At 43.0% G+C, this 24,004-nt stretch overlaps 1 protein-coding gene across 1 annotated transcript in view; it reads left to right on the top strand.

Annotated features, from left to right (window-relative positions):
• Positions 1-23,456, top strand: part of DGAT2L6 (diacylglycerol O-acyltransferase 2 like 6) — a 28,810-nt gene extending 5,354 nt beyond the window's left edge. Inside the window, exons 2-8 of the mRNA XM_059158325.1 lie at positions 2,676-3,557; positions 17,776-17,886; positions 18,388-18,458; positions 18,826-19,030; positions 19,690-19,864; positions 22,048-22,259; positions 22,690-23,456. Coding sequence (XP_059014308.1) covers positions 3,473-3,557; positions 17,776-17,886; positions 18,388-18,458; positions 18,826-19,030; positions 19,690-19,864; positions 22,048-22,259; positions 22,690-22,844 — 1,014 coding nt within the window. The 5' untranslated portion in view covers positions 2,676-3,472 and the 3' untranslated portion in view covers positions 22,845-23,456. The remainder of the gene's footprint in view (positions 1-2,675; positions 3,558-17,775; positions 17,887-18,387; positions 18,459-18,825; positions 19,031-19,689; positions 19,865-22,047; positions 22,260-22,689) is intronic.
• Positions 23,457-24,004: the final 548 nt, after the last annotated feature.

Consider the following 24,004-nt stretch of genomic DNA (forward strand, 5'->3'; position numbering starts at 1 on the left):
CAATACCAGGCTTATAGCAGGACATCAATAAAAAATGTGGTGACTGAAGGACGATGTATATACCTTCTGTGTTATCTCATCTGGTGCCTGGCATTAAGTGAGTTCTCCATAAATACTTTCAAATGAACTGAAATTGCAATACCTAGCTCAATAAGAGTATGGTAGAAGGAGAAAGATCAGAAAGTGATGCGTGATGGCACAAACTCCGCTATCCAAACCTTTCTGGAAGCAAGTCTTTCTGAGGGCTAAGTGGGGGGCTTCAAGTCCAGGAAGAAGAATCCCAGGGCTGTGTCTGTCTCTGGGCTTCCCTTACTTCCACCCTCCCTTCTGGGTTTCCCGGTCCCCTCGATCTTCTTTGCCTTCTGTTTTTCTCCTTTCCTTTGTTCTTCTGTTGCCCCTTAAAAACTCCTTAGCTTGCCGGCCTATCCCAGCTCCCCACTTGTTTTGGTGGGATAAACTAGTGGCAGTCTTTCCTGGAAATCCCATTGTGCCATTTGTGCCTGGTCCATCTCCCCTCACCGCGGCATCCCCCTTCCAGAAAGCCCTCCCTGATCTCCTTGGGCTGGTGGGGGCTCCTCTCTTCTGTGCACCTCACAGGACCTCACAGGTATAAGTGATTACATCTACCTCACACCCTGGACTGTGAGTTTCTTGATGGCTAGAGTCCCATCAGCCTGACATGTTTTATGAAAGAAATTGGCAAACCTTTGTGCCTCTCGGCCACCTTTCTCTTGGTACCGCTTCCTCTAAGAAAGCTAGGCGTTTGCTGGTTGGCTGGAGAAATGGTAACTGGGAAATCCTGAGTGCTGCCTGTTCAGAGTTTGCCTGCTGACCTACTTCGCTTCTTCCTGCCTTTTCTACATTCTCTGGTATCTCTATGACACTTGTCCACGTGGCTGCAGAAAAAGGCCAACTTGGAAGCATGCTCTCCGCTTTGGGGGGAAGAGGGTGGACAGTCAGGGGTTTGGCCCAGCCTTGCCTGTCCATCTTGCTTGAGGAACCAAGAGACCAGATCGCCTCCATTTGGTCCACAAGCATTTACTTCAGTATTTACTCTGTACCTGAGGCTCTGAGCTGGACATCAAGGAGACAGAAATGGAAACTGGTCTGTCCTTACCCTGCTACTGGTGCCTGTGTGACCTTGAGTCCTTTCTAGGCCTCTGCCATTTACCCATCTGAAAGTGAAGGAGGGTACAGAGCTGACCTATCAGGGGACTTGGAGCTCTCAACATTATGGATCTTGTCCATGCTGGAGACTCCAACCCTCCACATCTGTATTTCCCCCAAAAGACCCAGACCTGTCTCACCTTTCTCCCTCCTCTCATGAAAATGCTAAGCAGACGTGCTTCAATACATCTCACCTTGTATGTGGCCAAGTAGCCCCAATAAGCAGCTTGAGAACCCCAGGTAACTAGGGGAAGAAAAGCAAGAGGAAGTGGACAAATGGGGTGATACATTAGGTGGCCATCTGGGGTCACTGCGGAATGAAAGCACACCCCTGCTGCATACCAAGAAAAGTTCCCTAAGATTAATTCAGAAACATCTTAATATTTTTTGAGATTTTATTTATTTATTTGTCAGAAACAGAGAGAGTGAGCACAAGCAGTGGGACTGGCAGGCAGCGGGAAGAACAGGTTCTGTGCTGAGCAAGGAGCCCGATTCGGGGCTCCATCCCAGGACCTGGGATCATGACCTGAGCCAAAGGCAGACCCAGAACCAACTGAGCCACCCAGGTGTCCCAACTCTGAAACATCTTATTAGTCAGTCTAATCAGGGCACTCTGAACCACAGTGCGGTTTAGGGAGGAAGACAGAACTCTGCTAATCTCCCTGGAAAAGGCTAAGGAATCAATATCTCCTTGCACTTGCAGGATACTTGATACCACTTTTGTATTTGATTTTCCTGGCAACATGTTTGATTACATTCAAAAGATTTTTTTTGAGCCCTTCTGTATTCAAGGCCTTAATGCTGAGAATACTGACCTTTTACTTTAAGACACTTATCACACATTCAAACGCATAGACATTTCTTTTTTTTTTTTTAAAGATTTTATTTATTTGACAGAGAGAAAGAGTGAGAGAGAGAGAGAGAGAGCGCAAGAGAGGGAACACAAGCAGGGGGATTGGTAGAGGGAGAGAGAGAAGCAGGCTTTCTGCCGAGCAGGGAGCCCAATGCAGGGCTCGATCCGGGGATTCCAGGATCATGACCTGAGCTGAAGGCAGATGCTTAATGACGGAGCCACCCAGGCACCCTGTGAATAGGCATTTCTGTGATTTTCTTTTGCTTCATGTCTGTCTCCTCCACTGGACTATAAGTTCAATAAAGGCAGAAATCCTGTCCATTTTCTTCCCCGCCAAATCTTCAGCACCTATAGCAGTGCCTGGCAAACAGTAGTCACTCAATAGGTAGTTACAGAAAAAAAAATAAATAAATACAGAGGGCTGGGGCCTGGGGACAGTCTTTAATTTTGTAAAGGCGGTGTGTAGAAGCAAGACTCTTAGCCTCAAACATAGTAGATGGTCAATAGACATTAATGGAACTAAACAAATCGTAACAGGAAACACACAGTGCCTACTGTATGCCAGGAACTATGCTAAGCACTTTACATTCATTTGATCATCTAATCCTTGTAAAAGCCATGTGAAATAGGTACTATTATTATCCCTGTTTTACAGATGGGGAAACAGAGGCACAGAAGTTCACCAACTTGTAAGCAGCAGAGCTGAGATCTGAACCCCGGCTATCCGGCTGTCCAATCCATGCCCCTCACCACTACACTGCCTTCCAACAATGAATGCTCGAACTGAGATCTAGAGAGATGGAACAGTTTGTGAAGATGTCATGGGAATAACATGCTGGAGGCAGGCCGGAAGCCAGGTCTGCTCTCTATGTAATGCTTCTCCCCGTCTATCATAGGGTATCGGGCTGCTGATACAGAGCCCTTGGGAAGAGAGGCACCAGGCCAGATCTGAGAAGTCTAGATATCCGTGCAGAAAAAGGCCCAGCTTGGCCATGTAGGTCTCCGCAGAAGATGGGAGGAGCCAAAAAACGGAAACAAGTATCATCACCAGTCCTCCTTTCTAAAATAGGGAAGTAGGTCGCTTTTCGGGGGTCCTCTTCAAGGTCTAAACCATTTTCTCTTCCTTCACTCATTTATCAGGGACTCCCACACACACAGCCAGAAGCACCCCAAGGTCATATCTGCCTCATTGCAATGGAGCACACATGAAGAAATGCTATATATTAGAGGGATATTAGAAAGATTAGATGGGGTGATCTGAAACCTGGTGTGTGTAGGAAGTTTGGGGTGGAGCCAGGGCTAAACAACAGGGAAGACTGGAGTAAAGGTTAAGTCAGGCCTAAAATCTTCAACAGCTGAAGGCATATAGTGGTAAGAGACTAGAGCAAAGCACCTACAGAGGTGCTGGCTTTCTGTTTGGGCTTCTTGCCACAACTGAAGAGCACCACTGCTATGGCCTTCCTCTCCAGACTAGACCTTCAGGAATGCCTCCAAACTCTGTCTGTTTTGCAGTGGCTCCCAGTCTACGTGTTTTTAGGTGAGTGAATCCCAGGGGCCGGAGAGCATATGAGAACAGGCGAAGAAAGAACCCAGGAACACCCCTCTCCCCCAGCAATAAGGAAGGTTCCAAAGAGATTATTTGGTTGGTCCCCGCCCTCTGGGAAAGACTGCACCTCCCCACCCAGAGAGAGGGCTCCTGCTAAGTTCATGAAATTTCTCTTTCCAACAGAGGGGCACGAAGGCCACGAGTGAGGCTACTGTTGTTCTTGTTCAAAGATCACAGCGGCCTTCTCGGGACTGCCCCCCCCCCTTTTAAATTTCAAGTCTTTATTTAAATTCCAGCGAGGTAGCTCATAGTGTAATATCAGTTTCAGGAGTAGAATTGAGTAATCCGTCACTTACTTAAGACACCCAGTGCTCACCCCAACCAGTGCCCTTCATAATACCCATCCCCCATTTAACCCAGCCCCCTGCCGACCCCTCTGAACTAGCTGGAAAGAGTCATATTCAGGGATGGGAGCAGAGGTGGTGGCAGCTTGCAGAGCTGTTGTTACTAGGTAGGCAGAAGGTGACTTTCCAGTATAAAACTATGGTGACAGAATTCTGGAAAGTCTTGGAGCTGCCTGAGTGACTCATAGGACAAAATTTTAATAAAGCAGCTGTTGTGCCGTGGACTCAAAGCATGGCAATTATCAGTGCCTGGCAAATGGGTTGAGAGCTCTCAGCTTTTCCCAGCCAGAAACTAGGACCTCGTGGGCAGTCAATTACAAGGACCAAGCTTGGACACTGGATGGGGGAAAATGTCATCCTGAAGGCAGCCAGTGCCAATCTATGGGAGGCTATCCAATCCCTTAGAGCAGATGGTCTTAACCAAAGGCCTACAGACCTAGAACCTGAGGTTGGGAGGGAGGGGGAGATTTTGAATTTGGATAGAAAAAAATTACCTTTATTTTCACTGACCTCAAGCTGAAATAATGAATGTAAGCAACAAAACATCATCAGTACCAGTGAATTTTTCAGTGATAGACATCACAGGTTTGCTTATCACATGCCAGCTGCTGCAAGGATCTTGAAATTTCTCCTATGCTCATTACTACCTCAAAATTCCAGTAGTTATTGGAACCATCATTAGGTCTGGTTATTTAAGGCATGAACCAAGAAGCCCAGGTTACTAGATCACATTTTTTATAATGTTTTGAGAATTGCATCATAATATGATGCATTTCCTTTGTAAGTCTGTGTATTTTATTTTGGGCATTTAAGGTATTATTCGGAGAAGGGGTTCCTGGGCTTCCCCAGACTGCCAACGGGGTCCATGACCCCCAAAAGATGATGACTTATTGAGCCTTATTTTAACCAAATCATGCTGAGCTCTTGGTCCGTCAATGGCCCACCTCTAGATGTATTAAGGAAAAAAAGCGGTATTTCTGTAAACTTCCTTCTTGGTCTTTCATATTTTCTCTTTGTCCCGCTTTGCATTTATCTTAACTTCTTCCAACAGACCCCTTTGACAAGTTCCAGCTCCCAGTTAGGGAAGTGAGAGTCGCTGGAATGTTCTAAAATGCTTGGTATCGTGGTGACAGTCACCATGTCAAGTCCGGATCTCAGAAAGAACACGCAAAGATGGGGATTAGAGAGCAAAGGAAAGAGGCCCAGAGAGGAAGAACTGTGTAAGCTGATCCCTTTAGGGGTAGGGTCTGTCCCACCCCAGAGAGACTGTGTGGCATTCAAACCCAAGTGCTCACGCTGGTCTGGCTCTTCTGGGGAGCTCTCTTCAGTAAAATGTTTTCATTTTTCGACCACAGAATGATTTGTTTTGAAATATTTTTTTTCTCTCTTCCTCTCCCCATCTCAAAGGACACTGTCTCTAGACAGGGATGAGGATAGAGGGCATATCCAACCCTGAATATGTAAGGTCCCATGTGAGCCTCCTAATATTAGCTTCTAACATTAGAACGTTAGCCTCCTAATAATGCCCACCCCCATCTTCCTAGCCTCCAGTCATCCTGGAAGAGCTGGAGGTGTGGAGTGGGAATGTTAGTGACCAATGATGGCACCTACGCATCTTCCGGGGAAAAAACTCATAACAGATGTGAATGTTTTGTTTCTCCTGAATTTTCAAAAGTTTTTAAAAATTGCAGTGAAATACACACGACATCCAGTCAGCCATTTTAACTATTTTTTAAGTGTCCATTTTAGTTTTTTTAAAAGATTTTATTTATTTATTTGACACAGAGAGAGATCATAAGTAGGCAGAGAAGCAGGCAGAGAGAGGGGGGGAAGCAGGCTCCCTGCTGAGCAGAGAGCCCAATGCCAGAACCCTGAGACCATGCCCTGAGCTGAACGCAGAGGCTTAACACTCTGAGCCACCCAGGCACCCCTAAGTGTCCATTTTAGCAGCATTAAATATATTCAGTGTTGTGCAACCATCGCCAACCTCCATCCACCTCCAGACCTCTTTTCATCTTGTAAAACTGAAGCTCTGTACCCAGTAAACAAGAACTCACCGTTTGCCCTTCCCCCAGCCCCTGGCAACCACCACTCTACTTTCCATCTCTGAATTTGAGTCGCACTCAAATGGGTGAGTGGGCACTTCATGTAAGTGGAATTATGAACTCTTTGTCCTTCTGAGACTGGCTTGTTTCACTTACCATGTCTTCAAGTTCCACCTGTGTTATATCATGTGACAGGATTTCCTTCCTTGTTAAGCCTGAATAACATTCCATTGTGTGACTATTGTAAGTAATCGTTCTATAAACATGGGTGTTCAAATGTATCTTTGAGATCCTGTTTTCAATTCTGTTGGATATATTCCTAGAAGTGCAATTGTTGGATCATATGGATATTCCATTTTACTTTTTTTTAAGATTTTATTTATTTATTTGACATAGAGAACGAGAACACAAGCAGGTGGACTGGGAGAAGGAGAAGCAGGTCTCCCTCAGAGCTGGGAGCCCAATGCGGGGCTCAATCCCAGAACCTCTGGATCATGATCTGAGCCAAAGGCAGATGTTTAATGAGTAAGCCACCCAGGCACCCATATTTTACATTTTTCTGAGGAACTGCTATACTGTTTTCCATAGCAGCTGCACTGTTTTACATCCCCACTGATAGTGTGCAAGGGATCAAATTTCTCCACATTCTCTCCAACATTTCTTTATTTTCTGTTTTTTGAATGTGATGCCATCTCACTGTGATTTTGATTTGTATTTTCCTAATGATTAGTAGTGTTGAGCATCTTTTCGTATGCTTATTGGCTTGTTGGCCATTTGTCTCAGCTTCTTTTAAATCGATCATCATTCCATTTATCTTCCTCTACTGGTTTAGATGTTATACATCCTGCTTCTATTATTTTAGCAATTATGCTAGAAGTTACAACATGAATCCCGGGTCTTGGAGTTTACCAAGGTAGCTGTAGCATTTAACAGTGTGAGATATTAAAGATATTAAGATATTCACATCTGTTCAATAGTTACAGAGCAAATACTGATTATAAGACAGCAACTGTCCTTGTCAAGACTACAATGAGTCAAGTACCAACTCTTTACTATCTAGGAACAAAGGTAAAGCAATCATTAATTACACCATTGTACACAGTTTACACATCATAAGTCACACATAAGACACACACACAAGTCACTATGATAGAAGACAGACTAGCAAAGTGAAAGAAGGAGTCACAGTGAAGTGATATTAGGGTTTCAAGGGAAAAAATATCCCACCAACTTGAGGAGATTGGGAAGGTAGAAAAGAGAATCAGTGAAACATGGTGAACAGGATGTGGATTCTGGAATTTGTCTAACTTGGACTACAATTCCCTTTGTGACTTCCAACGAGTTCTGTGACCCACTCTAAGGCTCAGTATCCCCATCCTCTCAGCTTGGTCTTCAGTAGTTGCTCCATACAGAGAAGTGTCCCTCCCTCCTTTCCTACCCTCTCTCCCTTTTCTCCCTCCCTTCTTAATTTCCTCCATTCTTCTCTTTCTCACGCACTTTCCTTCATTCCTCTCTCTCAGAGCTTTTTCCTCAGTGCCTCTCCTTCCCAAATGATGTTCAGAATCATGGCTGATTACTGAGCATCACTGAAAGTAATGGGAGACAAAATAGGGAAAAAGAGGAGAAAAAAATGCAGAGGGACAAGAAGGAGGGGAAACATGAGAAGAGAGGAATGGAAAGACAGTTTGGGAATGATGTGAAATAGTAAGACTCATGAGCCTTAGAATTGGGCAATGGCCCTGACAGACTCCTTCCGCTCCCCAGCCCCCCTATCCCTGTGGAGGGCCAGCTTCCATTAGAGGATGGCTCTCCATCTGTCTTTTCTTTTCTGGGCTTGTATCACCATCTACCTAAACTGTTGCTGTATCTTCTTTCCTGGCCCTCCACCTTCTACTCTCCATCCTCTCAAACCTATTCCACTATTTCTGAAATAAACAACATTATGACTGTGCTTTAAAAAAAGAAAGAAAGAAAGAAAAAAAGAAAAAAAAATCTGGCAGTAGCACGGGAAATGGACCAGAAGGGAAGACACCAGCAGGCAAAAAGAGCAGACTAAAGACTGTACTCCAGACCAGAGGAGATCGAGCCTTCAACCATAGCAGTGGCAATGGAGATAGAAGTAGGAGAATGAATGGGAGAGAGATTTTTTGAAAAGGGAAGGAAGTCAAAGAGAGCTCCAAAATATTGCAACAAGGCCATTTATTTTGAGGGCTAAAAGATGAATAGGAACTATCCAGGGAAGAGCTGAGGAAGATTCTTTCAGGTGAAAGGGGATGGCATGCACAGAAGCCCACACTCTCCCTGTGCTGGGCAGGGAGAACAGAATGAGTTGGAGGAGAGACAGAACAGTATGGTGGAGTGCCTAAAACAAGGGAGGTGGCCAGAGGCTTCACCACAGAGGGCCTTCAAAATCAAGATTACAAGACCTTAAGAGCCTTCACCTTAAGAGTCATCAGAAGCCACATTCAATGCTGAATTATTAAATTACCATTTACTCCCACACATTCTTATATTTACAGTCAATTTAGACCCAATGAGTAATTTCAAAGCTAAAGAAATGCCTCCTTAATGACCCAGTCATGTTCCTGGTTAAATGCTGTACAGAGATAGAGTCAGATTTGCATTTAGCATCACACACACACACACACACACACACATACCTTCCGCACTTGTCCAATTATTTTTTTACAGTAAATGCCTAGAGAAGAAATAAATGGCCAGTGGCGCCTAGGTGGCTCAGTTGGTCAAGCATCTGCCTTCAGCTCAGGTCATGATCTGGGGGTCCTGGGATAGAGGCCTGCATCAGGCTCCCTGCTCAGTGGGGAGTCTGCTTTTCCCTCTGTGCCCAACCCCCCCACTCATGGGCTCTCTCTCTCTCTCTCTCTCTCTCTCTCTGTCTGTCTCAAATAAGTAAAATCTTTTTTAAAAATATTTAGAAGACATTAAAAGTCATGTAGGAAAGAGATAATGGTGGCTTAGACTGGGTAGTAACATGAAGAGGGGTAATAGAACCATTTGAAAGGCGTTTAGAAGGTAGACCTGCCAGGAATTGGTAACTGACTAAAGGAGAAAATAATTAGAGCTTAGAGGTTAAGGGTGCAGTCTCTGGAGTAAAACGATCTTGACTTTTCAACCCTGGCTCACCCACACGCTAGCTTTGTGGCCTCAGGTAGTTATTTAACCTCTCTATACCTGGGCTCCTTATGTACAAAATGAGATTAGTTGCTGTCATAATGGAGTATTTGTGAAGATTAAATAACCTATGCATGTAAAACGATGAGTGTATGGTAAATATTGGCTATTACTATATGAGGAAAGTGAGCAGGTAAGATGCATCAAAGATAATTTGAAGAAAGGACCCACTTAGATTCATACTGGTACCACCTTTAACTTAAACTAGTAAACAATAGTAATTGGAGGTTATACAAGTTTAAATTTATTTTTTTAAGTCAGGGCCAGGGTCAAAAGGGTCAATTTACCAAGAAGATATAACTGTCCAAAAGTAGACGTACCCAACAACAGAGCTTCAGTATCTATATGGAGCGAAAGCGAGCAGAACTGAAAAGAAAAATAGACAAACTAACAATGATATTTGGAGACTTCCTCCAAAACCACAAACAACCAAAACTCACACAAGATGAAAGAGAGAACCCATAACTACTAATTAAGTTAAATTTCTAATTTTGGAAAATAAGAAACCTTCCAAAAGAGAAAACTGCAGGCCCAGATGGTTTCAACAGCAAATTCTACCAAACATTTTAAAGAAGATATATCACAGATTCTGCACAACCTTTCCCAGAAAATAAAAGAGGAAGGAACACTTGCCAACTCATTTATGAGGCCAGACCTTGATACCAAACCTAGACAAAGACGGTACAAGAAAGAAAACTATAGACCAATATTCCTCATAAATATAAATGCAAAAATCCTCAATAAAATACTAGCAAATTGAATCCAGCAATACAAAGCATAATATACCACAGCCAAATGGGCTTTATCCCAGCAATGTAAGTGCAAATATTTGAAAATCAATGTAAACTACCATATTAACAAAGGAAGAGAAAACGCATGATCATATCAACTGATGTAGTCAAAGCATTTGACAAAATGCCATTTCAGTCATGATAAAACCTCTCAGCAAACTAGGAATAGAAGGAAACTTCCTCAACCTGATAAAGAGCATCTATAAAAAAAAAACTGTAGCTAACATCATATTTAATGAAAGACTGAAAGCTTTGTCCCCAAGATTGGCAGCAAAGCAAGGATGTCCACTCTCACCATATGTACTCAACATCATACTAAAAGTCATAGCAAGTGCAGTAAGACAAGAAGAAGGAAAAATGAAAAGCATACAAATTGAAACATAAAAAAATAACTACCCTAATTTAACAGATGAGATGATTGTCTGTAGAAAATCCCAAGGATTCTATTAAACAGACACACAGACACATCCAAGAACTAGCAAAGGAGGTTAGCCAAGTTACAGGATACAAGATCACACATAATATACATATATACAGTTCTATATACTAGCAAAAAACAACTGAAAATAGAAATTCAAGGGGGCGCCTGGGTGGCTCAGTCCATTCAATGTCTGACTTTTGATTTCAGCTCAGGTCATGATCTCAGGGTAGTGAGATTGATCCCCATGTCAGGCTCTGTGCTCAGAATGGAGTCTGCTTGAGAGTCTCTCTCTCCTTCTGCCCCTACACCAACTCTCACTCTAAGTAAATAAATAGTCTCTTTAAAAATCAAAGAATAGAAACATTTTACATAAAATACACCAGTTTTAGCTTCCACATTGTTGCCCACACACACATCAAAATATGATATCATTTTCCTCAACCTGTAGCATGTGAGCCTGAGCAAGGAGCCTGATCTGGGGCTTGATTCTGGGACCTTGAGATCATGACCTGAGCCAAAGGCAGATACTTAACTGACTGAGGCTCACCCCTATTCTTAATAAATTTCAATCGTTAAGAACTGCAGAGGACATGTGCTACTCAACGGGGCATTCCAGAATAGAGTGGCTGACAGATCTCGGGGACCTTGAGATCATTTCAGGGCTGTCCTTACTGGCCTGTCACAATCAGGCCACATTTCGGAGCTCCCCACTCTGCCTATCAATCAGGTGTCATGGTAGTAAGTCTCTTGATGTGACATTCTCCACTAGTGGACTTCAGAAACCTATCTACCTGTAGTGTTCAGCACGGTCTGAACCCACATTTTAAAAATGGGAAGTCAGATGACCTGTGAGATGCAATTAATTCCCAGGACAACTGTGGTGCTCCAAAAACTCAAGGTTAGGCAGGATGGATCTATTCTTGTTGAAAAAAAAAAAAAAAAGGCAACAAAGACATTGATCATCATGGCAGAATACCTTTGCCTAGTATACTTGTATGCTTCTCAAGTTGAGCACTGGTTGTTCCAAGCTCCATCCCTGAGCTGTGCTCTCCTGCAGTACTCTAAAAAATACTCCCCACAGTGCTCTGAGCAGCTGCAGTACTTATCCTATATTTGCTCTTAACCGAAAAAAGTCTTTTAACTTCATATTAGCTTTAATACGCTACCTTTATTATATATTTGCACTTACTGGTAGATTTTTACTTCTGCATGTTTTCATGTTACTAGTTAGCGCCTTTTCTTTCCAGCTTAAAGAAGTCCCTTTAACATTTTTTTGTAAGGCCAGTTTAGTAGTGATCAAATCCTTTACTTTTGCTCGGGTAAAACACCCTCTACTACTCCTTCAATTCTGAATGATAACCTTGCCAGGTAGTTTTCTTGGTTGAAAACTTTGCTTTTATTTGCTTGTTTTCTTTTGTCACTGAAAAGTAATTAACATTCAGTGTTACATTGGTTTCAGGTGTACAATATAATGATTCAATAATTCTAGAGGTTATTCACTTTTCATCAAGATAAATGTACTCTTGATCCTTTTTATCTATTTCACCCTACTCCTCGCTCATCTCGCCTCTGGTGACCACCAGTTTGTTGGTATTTCAGAGTATCATTTTGTTGGTATCTTTTTCTTTGTTCATTTGTTTTGTTTCTTAAATTCCATATATGAATGAAACCATATGGTATTTGTCCTTCTCTGACTGATTCATTTCACTTAGCATGATACCTTCCAGGTCCAGCCATGTTACAGATGGCAAGATCACATATAGATACACACATACACATATACATATAACAGCTTCTTTATCCAATCATTTATGGATGGACCCTTGGTTTGCTTCTATATCTTGCCTGTTATAAGTAATGTTGCAGTAAACATAGAGGTGTATAGATCTTTTCCAATTAGTGTTTTTCACTTCCTTTGAGTAAATACCCAGTAGAGGAATTACTGGATCATATGGTAATTGTATTTTTAATATTCTAAGGAAACTTCATACTGTTTCCACAGTGGCTGCACCAATTTGCATTACCACCAACAGTGCACAAAGGTTCTTTTTTCTCCACATCTTCACCAGCACTTGTTATTTCTTGCCATTTTGATTCTAGCCATCCTGACAGGTATAGGGTGGTATCTCATTGTGATTTCAATTTGCATTTCCCTGATGATCAGTGATGCTGAGCATCTTTTCCTGTGTGTGTTAGCCATCTGCATATTTTCTTTGGAAGAATGTCCATTCATATGTCCTCCACCCATTTTTTATTTGGATTATTTTTTGGTGTTATGTAAGTTCTTTTTATATTTTGGATAGTAACTTCTTATCAGATATGTCATTTGCTAATCTCTTCTCTCACTCAGTAGGTTGTCTTTATGTTTTACTGATTGTTAACTTTGCTATGCAAAATACTTTATTTTGACGTAGTCCCAATAGTTTATTTTTGCTTTTGTTTCCCTGGCCTTAGGAGACTTATCTAAAAAAATGTTGCTATGACTCATGTCAGAGATATTACTGCCTGTGCTCTCTTCTAAGACTCCAATGGTCATGTCTCACATTTAGGTCCTTGATCTATTTGAGTTTATTTTTGTGTGTGGTGTAAGAAAGTGCTCCAGTTTCATTCTTTTGCATATAGCTGTCCGGTTTTCCCAACACCATTTGTTGATGAGACTCTTCCTCCTTGTCTATTCTTGCCTCCTCTGTCATAGATTTTTTTCTTTTTAATGCTTGGTGTTAGTTTTTTTGCCCTGTGAAATTGACTGATCCTTTACTCTGCTTTACCTAGTCTGCTGTTGAACACCTCTACTGTATTTTCCAGTTCAGTTATTGTGTTCTTCAGCTCCATGACTTCCGTTTGGTTCTTTATTATGTTTTCTATCTCATTGTTGAAACTCTCAGAAACTCTCAGTGTTTGTTCATTCTTCTCAAGTTCAATGAGCATCTTTATGGCCTTTACTTTGAATTCTTTATCAGATAGATTATCTCCATTTTTTAAATTTTTTAAAAAGATTTTATTTATTTATTTGACAGAGAGAGAGAGATCACAAGTAGGCAAACAGGCAGGCAGAGGGGGAGGGAGAAACAGGCTCCCTGCCGAGCAGAGAGCCCGATACAAGGCTCAATCCCAGGACCCTGAGATCATGACCTGAACCCAGGGCAGAGACTTAACCCATTGAACCACCAGGTGTCCCGATTATCTCCATTTTTAAGGGTTTTTAGTTTTAAGGTTTTTTTCCCCTGAGGAAAGTGAGTCTTTCACTTGGAACATATTCCTCTGTCTTCATTTTGCTTCGCCCTCCATGGTTGTTTCTGTGTAACAGCTATCTCTCCCAGTCTTGAAAGAGTGGCCTTGTGTGGGAGATTAATTGAATTAATTAATCCTTTATCTTTTGGTCCTTCCTCAGACCTTTATAATTGTTTGAATACCCTGATTTTTTTCTTGATAGGTTCCAGTTGTTGAGGGAAGGCCAACACTTGTCAGTGTCCCAAAGAGAGAGACCTCGGACAGTTTAGCTTCAGGTTAATTATAAGCCAGATCCGCAGGCAACAGTTTTTAAGGTAGGCAAATATAGACAGTCTTGTGAGTCTACAATATAAACCCTGCTGATATCCAGACAAGAAGCTCTGGAGGTACCCTCTGGTCAATAGCTGCAAAAATTGTGGTTTTAGACTTCAAGCTCCCATTTGAGTGGTATCAGCCAGCTGTGGGGAGGGCAAGGGAGGCCGCTAACATGGCATCTCCCTGTCCATATTCCCGGGGGGGGGGGGAGTTCCTCTTAGCCCCTGGATGTGTGGCAAACCTGAAGCCTGCCCCTCAGTATGAAGCTTAGGGACAAGAAAATAAAACTTTTTCACATGAAGACTAGGGTTTTGTTTCAGTCTGCTGTTTGTACAGTGCCCTGTGCCAAAGACTATCTCTCTAATTGGTTTGGACTCGTGCGGCCCAGAAATGCATTTCTCCTGACCTAGACAGCCAGGTGCTCAAGGAATGTTTTTTCTATGGGCTGCATGTGCTTGCTGGCCGTGGCTTGGTGGGCCACGACTGTGGCTCATGGGGGTGGGACACTTGGCCAGCCCAACTTCAGTGGGGTAGGCTGCACCTGCAATGCATGGAAGGTGGTAGGGGACAGTCCCACTGGAGCTAGCAGGCTAGAGACCTGTTAGTCCCAACACCAACAAAGCAGGAGAACTCAAAAATGACACCCAGTGGTGCCTCCATCCTTAGAGAGCATCTAAACAGGTTTCGTTTTCTCCAGCAGATGCTTTAAGATTAAAACATGAGTCTCTTCCACATTCTGTTCAGGCACCTTTCAAACTGTTGCTTTTGTGCTGGGTCCCAGGGAAAGCAGGTCTGTGTGCAAGCCCTTTTAAGAGTGAACTTTCCATTTCCTATAGCCCTTTGGTTCTCCTTGAAGTAAACCTTGGTTTTCAAGACCAGACACTCCGGGGTCTCATCTTTCTGGTGCAGTTCTCAAGGTTTGGGAGGCCTGAAAGGAGGCAAAAACACTTTACTCAGGGATGAGCTCTAGATTATAAGACCTCCCTCCCAACTGTGGGTCACTGCTCCCAAATATGGGGGTTTCTTTACAGACTGTGTCTCCACCTCTCCTACGTATATCAAGGTGGCTTTTTTATCCTTTGTCCTGCAGGCTCTGCTCAGCTAGCTTTAAGGTCCTTTCCAGCAGGAATTGTTCTTTGTGTAGCTGTAGAGTTGTTATGTTCATGGGAGAAGGTGATCCTTCTACACCATATCTTGAACCCTCTATGGCCAATTGATCTTTGAGAAAGATGCAAAAGTAATTCAATGGAGGAAGGTAGTCTTTCAAACAAATGATGCTGGAACAACTGGATATCTATATGTACTATATGAACCTTGATCAAAACCTCAAATCTTAGTAAAAAAAAAAAAAAACTCAAAATAGATCACAGACATACATGTGAAACACAAACTGTAAAACTTTTAATAAAAAATTTAGAAGAGAACCTTCACAACCTGAAGTGAGGTAAAAGGTTCTTAGATTTTTACATCAAAAGTACAATCTGTAAAGGGAAAAAATTATAAACTTGACTTCATCAAAATTAAAAGCTTTTGCTCTACAAAAGACCCTGTTAAGAGAACAATATAAAAAAATAAACATTGACTGTGAGAAAATGTTTGCAAATCACATATCCAGCAAAGAGCTTGTACCCAGAATGTATAAAGACTTCTTAAAACTCACCAGTAAAAACAAAACAAAAAGACCCAATTGAAAAATGGACCAAAGTGAAATAAATATATCCTCACCAAAGAGGATATACAGAAGGCAGAGAAGCACATGGAAAGCTGTTAAGCATCATTAGATGTTTGGGAAATGCAAATTAAAATTATGATGAGATACCACACTACACATCTATTAGAATGGCTTGGCCATCTTCAGTACAAACTAAATTTAGAGCCTGCCTTATGTGAGCATCTTCCTTGATAATTTACACTAAGGCTTCTCACTTGAAAACAGATAAGATTTTGGAAGCCTCTCCTGGTTTCAAGGCCATTATATCTAAGAATATGTCATATATACATCCACGCAAATGGTTGTTCTTCATCATTCTTGCTTCAGACACCTTTGCTTTCTGTGTGTCACAGAACTCCTTGTTCCATGAGCTCTATCTCTTCCATGTTTGGCCTCTGTTTCTCTTATCTCTTTAAATCGCATTTCTGTCACTGCGACACCAGTGATTCTCAGACAGGCTGCATTTGGCGGGCTTGTCTTCAAAGGGCATTTGTGGTCTCCTGAGGTGCCATACCTGCAGTTCAAATAGATTCCACAAGGGGGATAGTGTTTATGGAAGTATAGCTCTTGGTTAGACTCCCATTACTTGTGAATAATAGAAAGGGACCAGATATAAGGCACACAATCCATCTATGATTTAGATAGCATCACATTTAAACAACACAAATGCTGCTTAAACACTTATCATTTGAGTTTACCTATTATTGAGAAGAGAAAACATTTATCTTTCAGCCAGTCTATAGATATTTGCTAAACACCTACTGCGTGCAAGGCATGGTTCTAAATACTGGGGAGACAAACAAAATTTATTTGAAGTAAAATATAAAGGAAATGATACACTTGGGCTACCTTTAATTAGTAATGATTCTTGCTGAGTTTTCTTCTGAAGCTTACCTGGCACATTACTCTCATCTTTTTGGAGGGTCAGAGGCAGCAGGATATTTCGCTATGGAAAGCTTCCTATGAAATTCCTCCCACCGCTATTTCTTATTTAATTAGCATAATTATAACAACCATCTCAGCCATCTCTTTCAGAGAGAATTCAGCCTATCACTAAGGTTTCTTTTACTCCATCACATGACTTTTTAAAGAAAGGCCCATTCCATCTTTTTTTCCCTTGTTTCCCTCTATGTCCAAAATGCAAGGGACAAACCCACTGCTAAGTAACTCTTGAGTTTCTTTCCCTTCTCTGGAAATTTTATCTACCATGATGTGGTTACGCAGCCCAAGAAGTCATTCCCTTAGCTGGGTCTTTTTTCTTTCACAATATGTGTATTTAGCCCCTTTTTCTCATGAATGCAGATTTTTTTTTTTAAGATTTTATTTATTTATTTGACAGAGAGAGACACAGTGAGAGAGGGAACACAAGCAGGAGGAGTGGGAGAGGGAGAAGCAGGCTCCCCTCTGAGCAGAGAGCCCAATGCGGGGCTCAATCCCAGGACCCTGGGATCATGACCTAAGCTGAAGGCAGATGCCCAATGACTGAGCCACCCAGGCACCCCATGCATGCTGATTTTTAAATTGGAATTTATTTCCCACTGCTGTGAGATGTATCAAGTTTACACTTCAAAGCCTACTATGGCCCTTTGCTAATAGAGATAATATTCCCCCTTCTGGATTTTTGAGACTTTTTGAATGTGACAAAACTGAACCTAGTAAAGCACTTTCTAAATACGTGTTTTCTTCTCAGCATCAAGCAGCCTGTAATACTGCAGGCAGCCCTCTCCGCTGGTATGTACTGACTTAGCAGTTCCACAAGCAAAGGAGAGTCAAGCTTTTAGAAAAGAATTCCTGAAGTTCCAGAATGGGGATGCCAGTCACTGCTTCAAGGAGCTGTTCTTGCCAGTGCTGCCATTTGACCCCAGCTGAGGGCCTGCTCTGAGAATGCCATTTCGTCAGTTAAGATCTCAGCCACCAAAGGGACTAAGGCCGAGGGACTCCGAGGTGGGCCTGGACTATAGCAGAGTTGGGAGAGGTTGTGAGGGAAAAGGAAGAGAAGGGTCTCACATCAGCCTTGATCTGCTCCTTCAGTATAGAGCAGAGATGAGAGTTAGAGTTCTATTAAACTTGAAGGAAACTGAACTTTTGTGTCCCCTTAGGAGCAATTCCTGTTTTGCTTATACCCTACTTTCTGGTGTTCACTAAATATTGGATCTTGTCTGTGCTTGCCTTAGCCTGGCTCGCCTATGATTGGAACACCCACAGTCAAGGTAAGAGACAGAGGAAGAGTGGCGGTACCTGTGTGTGCTGAGGATGGAACCACAGGGAGAGAGAAATGGAGGGAGAGAGTGGGAGAGGCAGAGAGAGAAGGGGTGGGAGGAGGACAGAAGGGGAAAGGGAAAGGAAAAGAAGTAGGAAGGTAGACGGCAGGAAAGATGGAAAGAAACAACTAGAGGTAGAGGGAAGGAGAAGGAGCAAGGAACAGAGATCTCTCCCAGGTTTCCCAAGAAGGATTAAGAGGTTGTAAGACAGGTGCTCCCAAACTTGGAGTATCTTTCTATCACCTTCCTGGCTGACTACAGGGGATCAGGGCCCTTCTAGATCTTCTTGGGGGTTGGATTCAGAGACAGTACCTATCTAGAGATATGGAAGTGTGTAAAGGGGACCTCTTCTCTGACCCAAGGGCTGTAAGAAGAACCCTCCACCTCTGGAAGAGGTTTGAAGGGTTGGCAGTATCTCACCTGCTCTTTCCTTCCCTTCTGTACCCACAGGTGGTAGGCGTTCAGCTTGGGTACGAAATTGGACCCTCTGGAAGTATTTTCAAAATTATTTCCCAATAGAGGTAACTCCCCTTCCTTTTAGTGTCCTTGGTTCTGGTTGCCCAGACTCTCCCCTCTCAGCTCCATGTTTTCAAAGGCTTTAGTGACCAACAGTGAAAGTGAAGGCCCAGAAGCATAGTGCAAGTTAGACATCCAAGATGGATGGGCAGGTGGGGAGATGGATGGATTGCAACCTGTCTTCACAGTGGCAAACCCAGGTCAGCCTCTCTGAGCATCATAACCCTGGCAATCCGATGACAATGAAGAATCTCGAAGAACAGGGATCTGGGGTTCCCCAAGGGAAACACAGGAAACCTGCTTGTCTCTGGGTCCACACGTCCTCTATTCTTTCTTCCTATCTGCCGCCCTGACTTAATCTCCCTCTAACAGCTGGTGAAGACTCACAGCCTCTCTCCCAAACACAACTATATCATTGCCAATCACCCCCATGGCATTGTCTCTTATGGTGTGTTCATCAACTTCGCTACTGAGGCCACTGGCTTTGCTCGGATTTTCCCAGCCATCACTCCTTCCGTAGGAACCTTGGAATGGATCTTCTGGATCCCAATTGTGCGAGACTATGTGATGTCAATGGGTGAGTGAGTATAAGAAATCATTCCATTCTCTGACCCACCTCAGAGCTCCAACACCAATAAGCCCTGACAGTCCACATCTCACATCCTGCTGGAAGAGGACTTAGTAGAAAATGAGTCCAGAACACACTGGGCCAGTAACAGGAGTATGCAGCCACACAGCATGTTCTGTCTAAGATATGGGTGGTAGGATTTAGTTAGCCAGTAAGATGATTTATAGGCAGTTATAAGAGTTGCCAGAAATCCTTTCAGAAAAAGAAGCAGAAGGCTGGAGTCCAGGATCAAAGCCAAAGTGGAAAGCGGAAGGTCAGTGGTGGCTAGTGGCTAGTCCTGATCACCCCTGAGAGAGAGAGACCTCTGGACAATTTCCAGAGCTGTAAGACTGGGGAGAGTAGATACTATTGATCTAAGAGGCAGCAAGCAGAGGAACACAATGTAGGTGCAATTGTAGTATCACAGACCCTTCCACAAGGCAAGCAGCTGACCCTAAGGACCAACCTCAGGATAGGGCAAACCCAGGAAGTGGAGGTCAAAGACAGAAGAGTGGAAACAACAGTAGTCAGGAAACAGAACTGTCTCCAGCATGAAGAGCCCAGAGGAACCCCTTTCCCCAATCTCAGGTACGAAGTTTGCTATGCCACTTGACTCTTTGGTTTCACAGGTGTGTGTCCAGTGAGTGGCTTGGCCTTGAAGTATTTGCTGACCCAGAAAGCCTCAGGCAACGCTGTGGTTATTGTGGTGGGTGGAGCTGCTGAAGCCCTCTTGTGCCGGCCAGGCGCCTCTACCATCTACCTTAAAGAACGAAAAGGTTTCGTGAAGCTGGCACTGAAGACAGGGTGGGTCCCCAGGTTCTGGTGCCCTAAACCTGTTAGAAAGGGCTCTCTTTTTACTCTGGTTGCTTCCTTCTGCTCCTTCACACCGTGTCTTAATTGTATTTGGGGTCCAGATACATTTGTAGGCACTTCTTTTAATTGAAGTTGCAGAGAGAACAGTAGGAAAAGACCTTTACCTTCTGCCCATTAGCCTAGTTAGCTGGGGATCTGGGGAAACAGAGCTTTAATCTATATCAACCCACTAACTGAGAGGCACAGAAAACATACTCAGCGTAGGGAAGGCACTGGGCTTGAGGCTGTGGGGATTGCAAAAATAAATAAGACATGATTATTTTCCCCAAAGAGCATATAATCTGGTTTGAAAAATAGAATGCATTTGTTCAGCAGTTATTGAACCCCTCTGTGTGTTAGGCATAGTACTAGGCATTGAGGATATAAAAATAAATAATACCTGGTCCTTGCCTTTAAGAAACTGACAGTCCCATGGAAACAACAGAAGTGCACACATGTAATTACAAAATATGTCCAGAAGCCAACCACTTATCCTCTCAACTACAAGCCCCCACGGTTTAAACTAGCACCATATATCCCTTGGATTATTACAGTCTCCTAACTGCTCTACCTGCCTTCACATCCTAGAATCTATTCTCAACCGTAGCTAAGATGATCATCCCTTTAAACGTGAGATTATGACACCACTCCAAATGCTCCAAAGGCTCCCATTTCAATCTGGGCAAAAGCCAAAGACTTTATGGGGGCCTGCAAAGCCGTAAATAATCTGGTCCTTAGCTACCCCTCATCACCCACTGCTCTCCTCCTCGTTCACTCCAGTAGAGCTACAGTGGACTTCTTGCTGGCCCTCCAACAAACCTCAGGCTCCTGCCTTAAGCTCTTTGCTCTAGCTGTTCCCACTTCCTGAAACACTATTCCTCCAAAGAACTGCTTGGCTCATTCCTTTACTTCCTCCAGGTATTTGCTCAAATGTTTTTTCTCAATAAGGTCTATCCTGATCATCTTGCGCTATTTTTTTCCTTTTGTATTTATCACCTTCTTACATATCACTGATTTTACTTATTTATACATCTGGTTTTTTGTTTATTTGTTATTATTGTTTATTGTCTGTCCTCCCTCAAGAAAAACTGTGAGAGATTTTTTTTTATCCATTTTCTTCACTGACATGTCCTTAGGGCTTAAACCAGGGTTGACGCATAGAAAGAGCTCAATAAATATTTGTCGAATGAATGATGTGCTGTAATAGAGTTATGTACAAAGTCCTATGGGAACAACAACTGATGGAAACATTTTTGCTCTCAGGGTAGAAGATTCATAAGTGAGTGACATCTGAATTGTGAGCTAAAATATTAATAGGAGTTGCCAGTCAGGCTAAAAGGGAGAAAGAATTCAGGGGACCTACAACATAGCAAGCACTATGCGAGGACCTAGAGATCCAAAGATAAATGACAAATTTCCCACCTTTGATCAGCTTGACAGACAACTAGGGAGTCAGACAGGTAAGGAGGTAACCATAATAACTGAGTTAGACTATTGTTAGTGTGGAGAAAGATAAGCTGAAGGGTACCTAATTCATATTGTGGGGGAGGGCATTGGAGGCAGTCAAAAAAAAGGTTTCTTCAAGAGATTGAAATTGGAGCTGAGCATTGAAGGGCAAAATAGAATTAGCCATGTGAAGACAGAAGGAAGGCATTTCCGGCAGAGGGAGCAGAATGTATGAAGAAGCGTAGACAAGAAACAACTTGGCACACTTAGTATGGTTAAGCAGATTGCAAGAAAGGGGCAGGGAGAGGGGAAGCTAGCACAAAAGCTAAAGCACAAAAGCCGTGGTAAGCAGCACAATACAGAGTGAGGATCTCTGGAAGAGTTTTAAAAAGAATGACATGTCCAGATACACAGTTTAGGAAGATCATTCTGGATGCTAGGAGCAATGAAAACAGTTAGATTGCCTAAGATTAGTTTTTTTCCTATCAGAGGACAAGGTTCAGCAGCTCCCTGTGAAGGGTTCAGTTGGAAGGGTGGGGCATGGCAAGAGTGAGACACAAAGCTGAAGATGTTTGGGTGCTTGGGTCCTTGTTCTATAATGGGGAGATTAGAAGGTTTTCATACCTTGGAGAGGGTTTTGCTGGGGGGAGCTCCCTCGGAGAGTTAATACTCTGCTCCTTTCTTTGCAGAGCGTACCTTGTCCCTTCCTATTCCTTTGGAGAGAATGAGGTTCACAATCAAGAGATCTTCCCTGAAGGCACGTGGATAAGGTTCTTCCAAAAAACTTTCCAGGCCACGTTCAAAAAAATCCTGGGACTAAATTTTTGTACTTTCCACGGCCGGGGCCTCACTCAAGAATCCTGGGGCTTCCTTCCTTTCAATCGGCCCATTACTACTGTTGGTAAGCTTTCCAATACCTCCGGACCACCTTTGTTGTTGATTCCCCCCACCCAGGTCATCCATCAAGTCCAGGAAGTCCAGCAAACAGCTGGGATGGGGAGAGGTAATTTCAAGGGGTATGACTGAGGGCAGGGTGGGCAGGACAACTGAACAGATAATAGTTGTGGCCTTTTAATAGTTGCCACGAGAGCATCTTTGTTCACAAACCTTCCTTCCCATCACTCTTCTGAGCTTGTTCTCATTCTCTTCAGCATGGATGATATTAGGTATTTGCAGAATATGGGATGGGACGGAGCTAGAGCACAGGGAAAGAACAAAGGAAGAGGAGGGGCTGCAGATACTGAGTTTCAGTATGTGCCTCCTTCTGAGGGATGGGTAACTTGAGTTGAGGAGGGGAGGCTCTGATGCTTGTTTCTTCTCCTTCCCCATAGTCGGGGAACCCCTGCCAATCCCCAAGATTAAGAGGCCAGACAAGACGACTGTGGACAAGTACCATGCACTCTACATCAGTGCCCTGCGCAAGCTGTTTGACCAGCACAAAGTTCAGTATGGCCTTCCTGAGACCCAGGAGCTGACAATCATATAACAGGAACTATATCTCCCCCATTACTAAACTCCTAGAACATTGAGGGATTCAGATAGGGCTACCCAGGAGGAAGAATTTGGGCAGAGAGGAGGATCTCAGGCGCGAGAAAGGCCAAACAAGCCAGCAAGTACTTAATGAATCTCGCTTGGTGGAAAGAACCAGAGGGGCAGAGGAAGAGTAGGGAACAACCAACTTTATAAAGCAGACTCTTGTGAATCCACAGATCTTTTCTGCCCCATGACTCCAACCAGCTCTCTGATCAAAGGAATTAGAAGACAAAGAACACCACTGCTTCTTTCTCCCAAGCCTTAATGACACCATACTATGTAGCTTTAGGCTTAGAAGACTTGTTTAGAACAGGAATGGTTTGTTTCCTCTTCCTCCTTACAGTTTGGAAAACACAACAACGTAAACCAGAGACCTGATCTGTAGTTTCTGATCCAAGCAGAAAGGATTCCCTCAGTTGTGACCCAGTTCTACACTGGAAAAAACTTTTGCATGTAGTTATGCTGTTTATTCTATAAAAATAAAGGTCTACTCCTGAAACTAACATTATACTATATGTTAACTTACTAGAAATTAAATTTGAAAATTTGAAAAAAAAAGAATAAAGTTCTAGATACATAAAACAGGCTATGACTAGTTTCTAATTACTGTGGTTCACCACTGGGCTTCCCTCAAACCTGGTCAGGAAGGTGGTCTGTGGAGAACCATTTTCCTCTTCTTTACCCATCCCTTATACTTCCTTTGACAGAAAAGGTGAGAAGAGGAACCAGAACTTCTACACAGTGTCGGAGACAGGAGCAAAACTGTGAGAATTGGCATAGATACCCACTGAGTCGTCCATCTCTCCTAACCCCACATAACTATCCTGCATCAGAAGGAAAGGAGCCACAAGACCATGCACGGACTGAGTCTACTTTATATCGAGTATCTACTGTGTAATAGGGATTATGCCATCATTTTTACAATCTTTGTCTCTTAATGCCAACACCAACCCCATGAAATTGCTGTAATCCTCATTTCACAGAAGCTAAAACTCAAAAAATTTAAGTAACTTGCCCAAAGTCACATAGCTTTGGATAGAAGTAGCATTCAAACCCAGGTCTTGCTAATTCTAATCCAAAGTTCTTTCTAATACATCAACCACCACACCTCCC

This window comes from Mustela lutreola, chromosome X (assembly GCF_030435805.1).
Source record: "Mustela lutreola isolate mMusLut2 chromosome X, mMusLut2.pri, whole genome shotgun sequence".
Lineage (NCBI taxonomy): Eukaryota > Metazoa > Chordata > Mammalia > Carnivora > Mustelidae > Mustela > Mustela lutreola.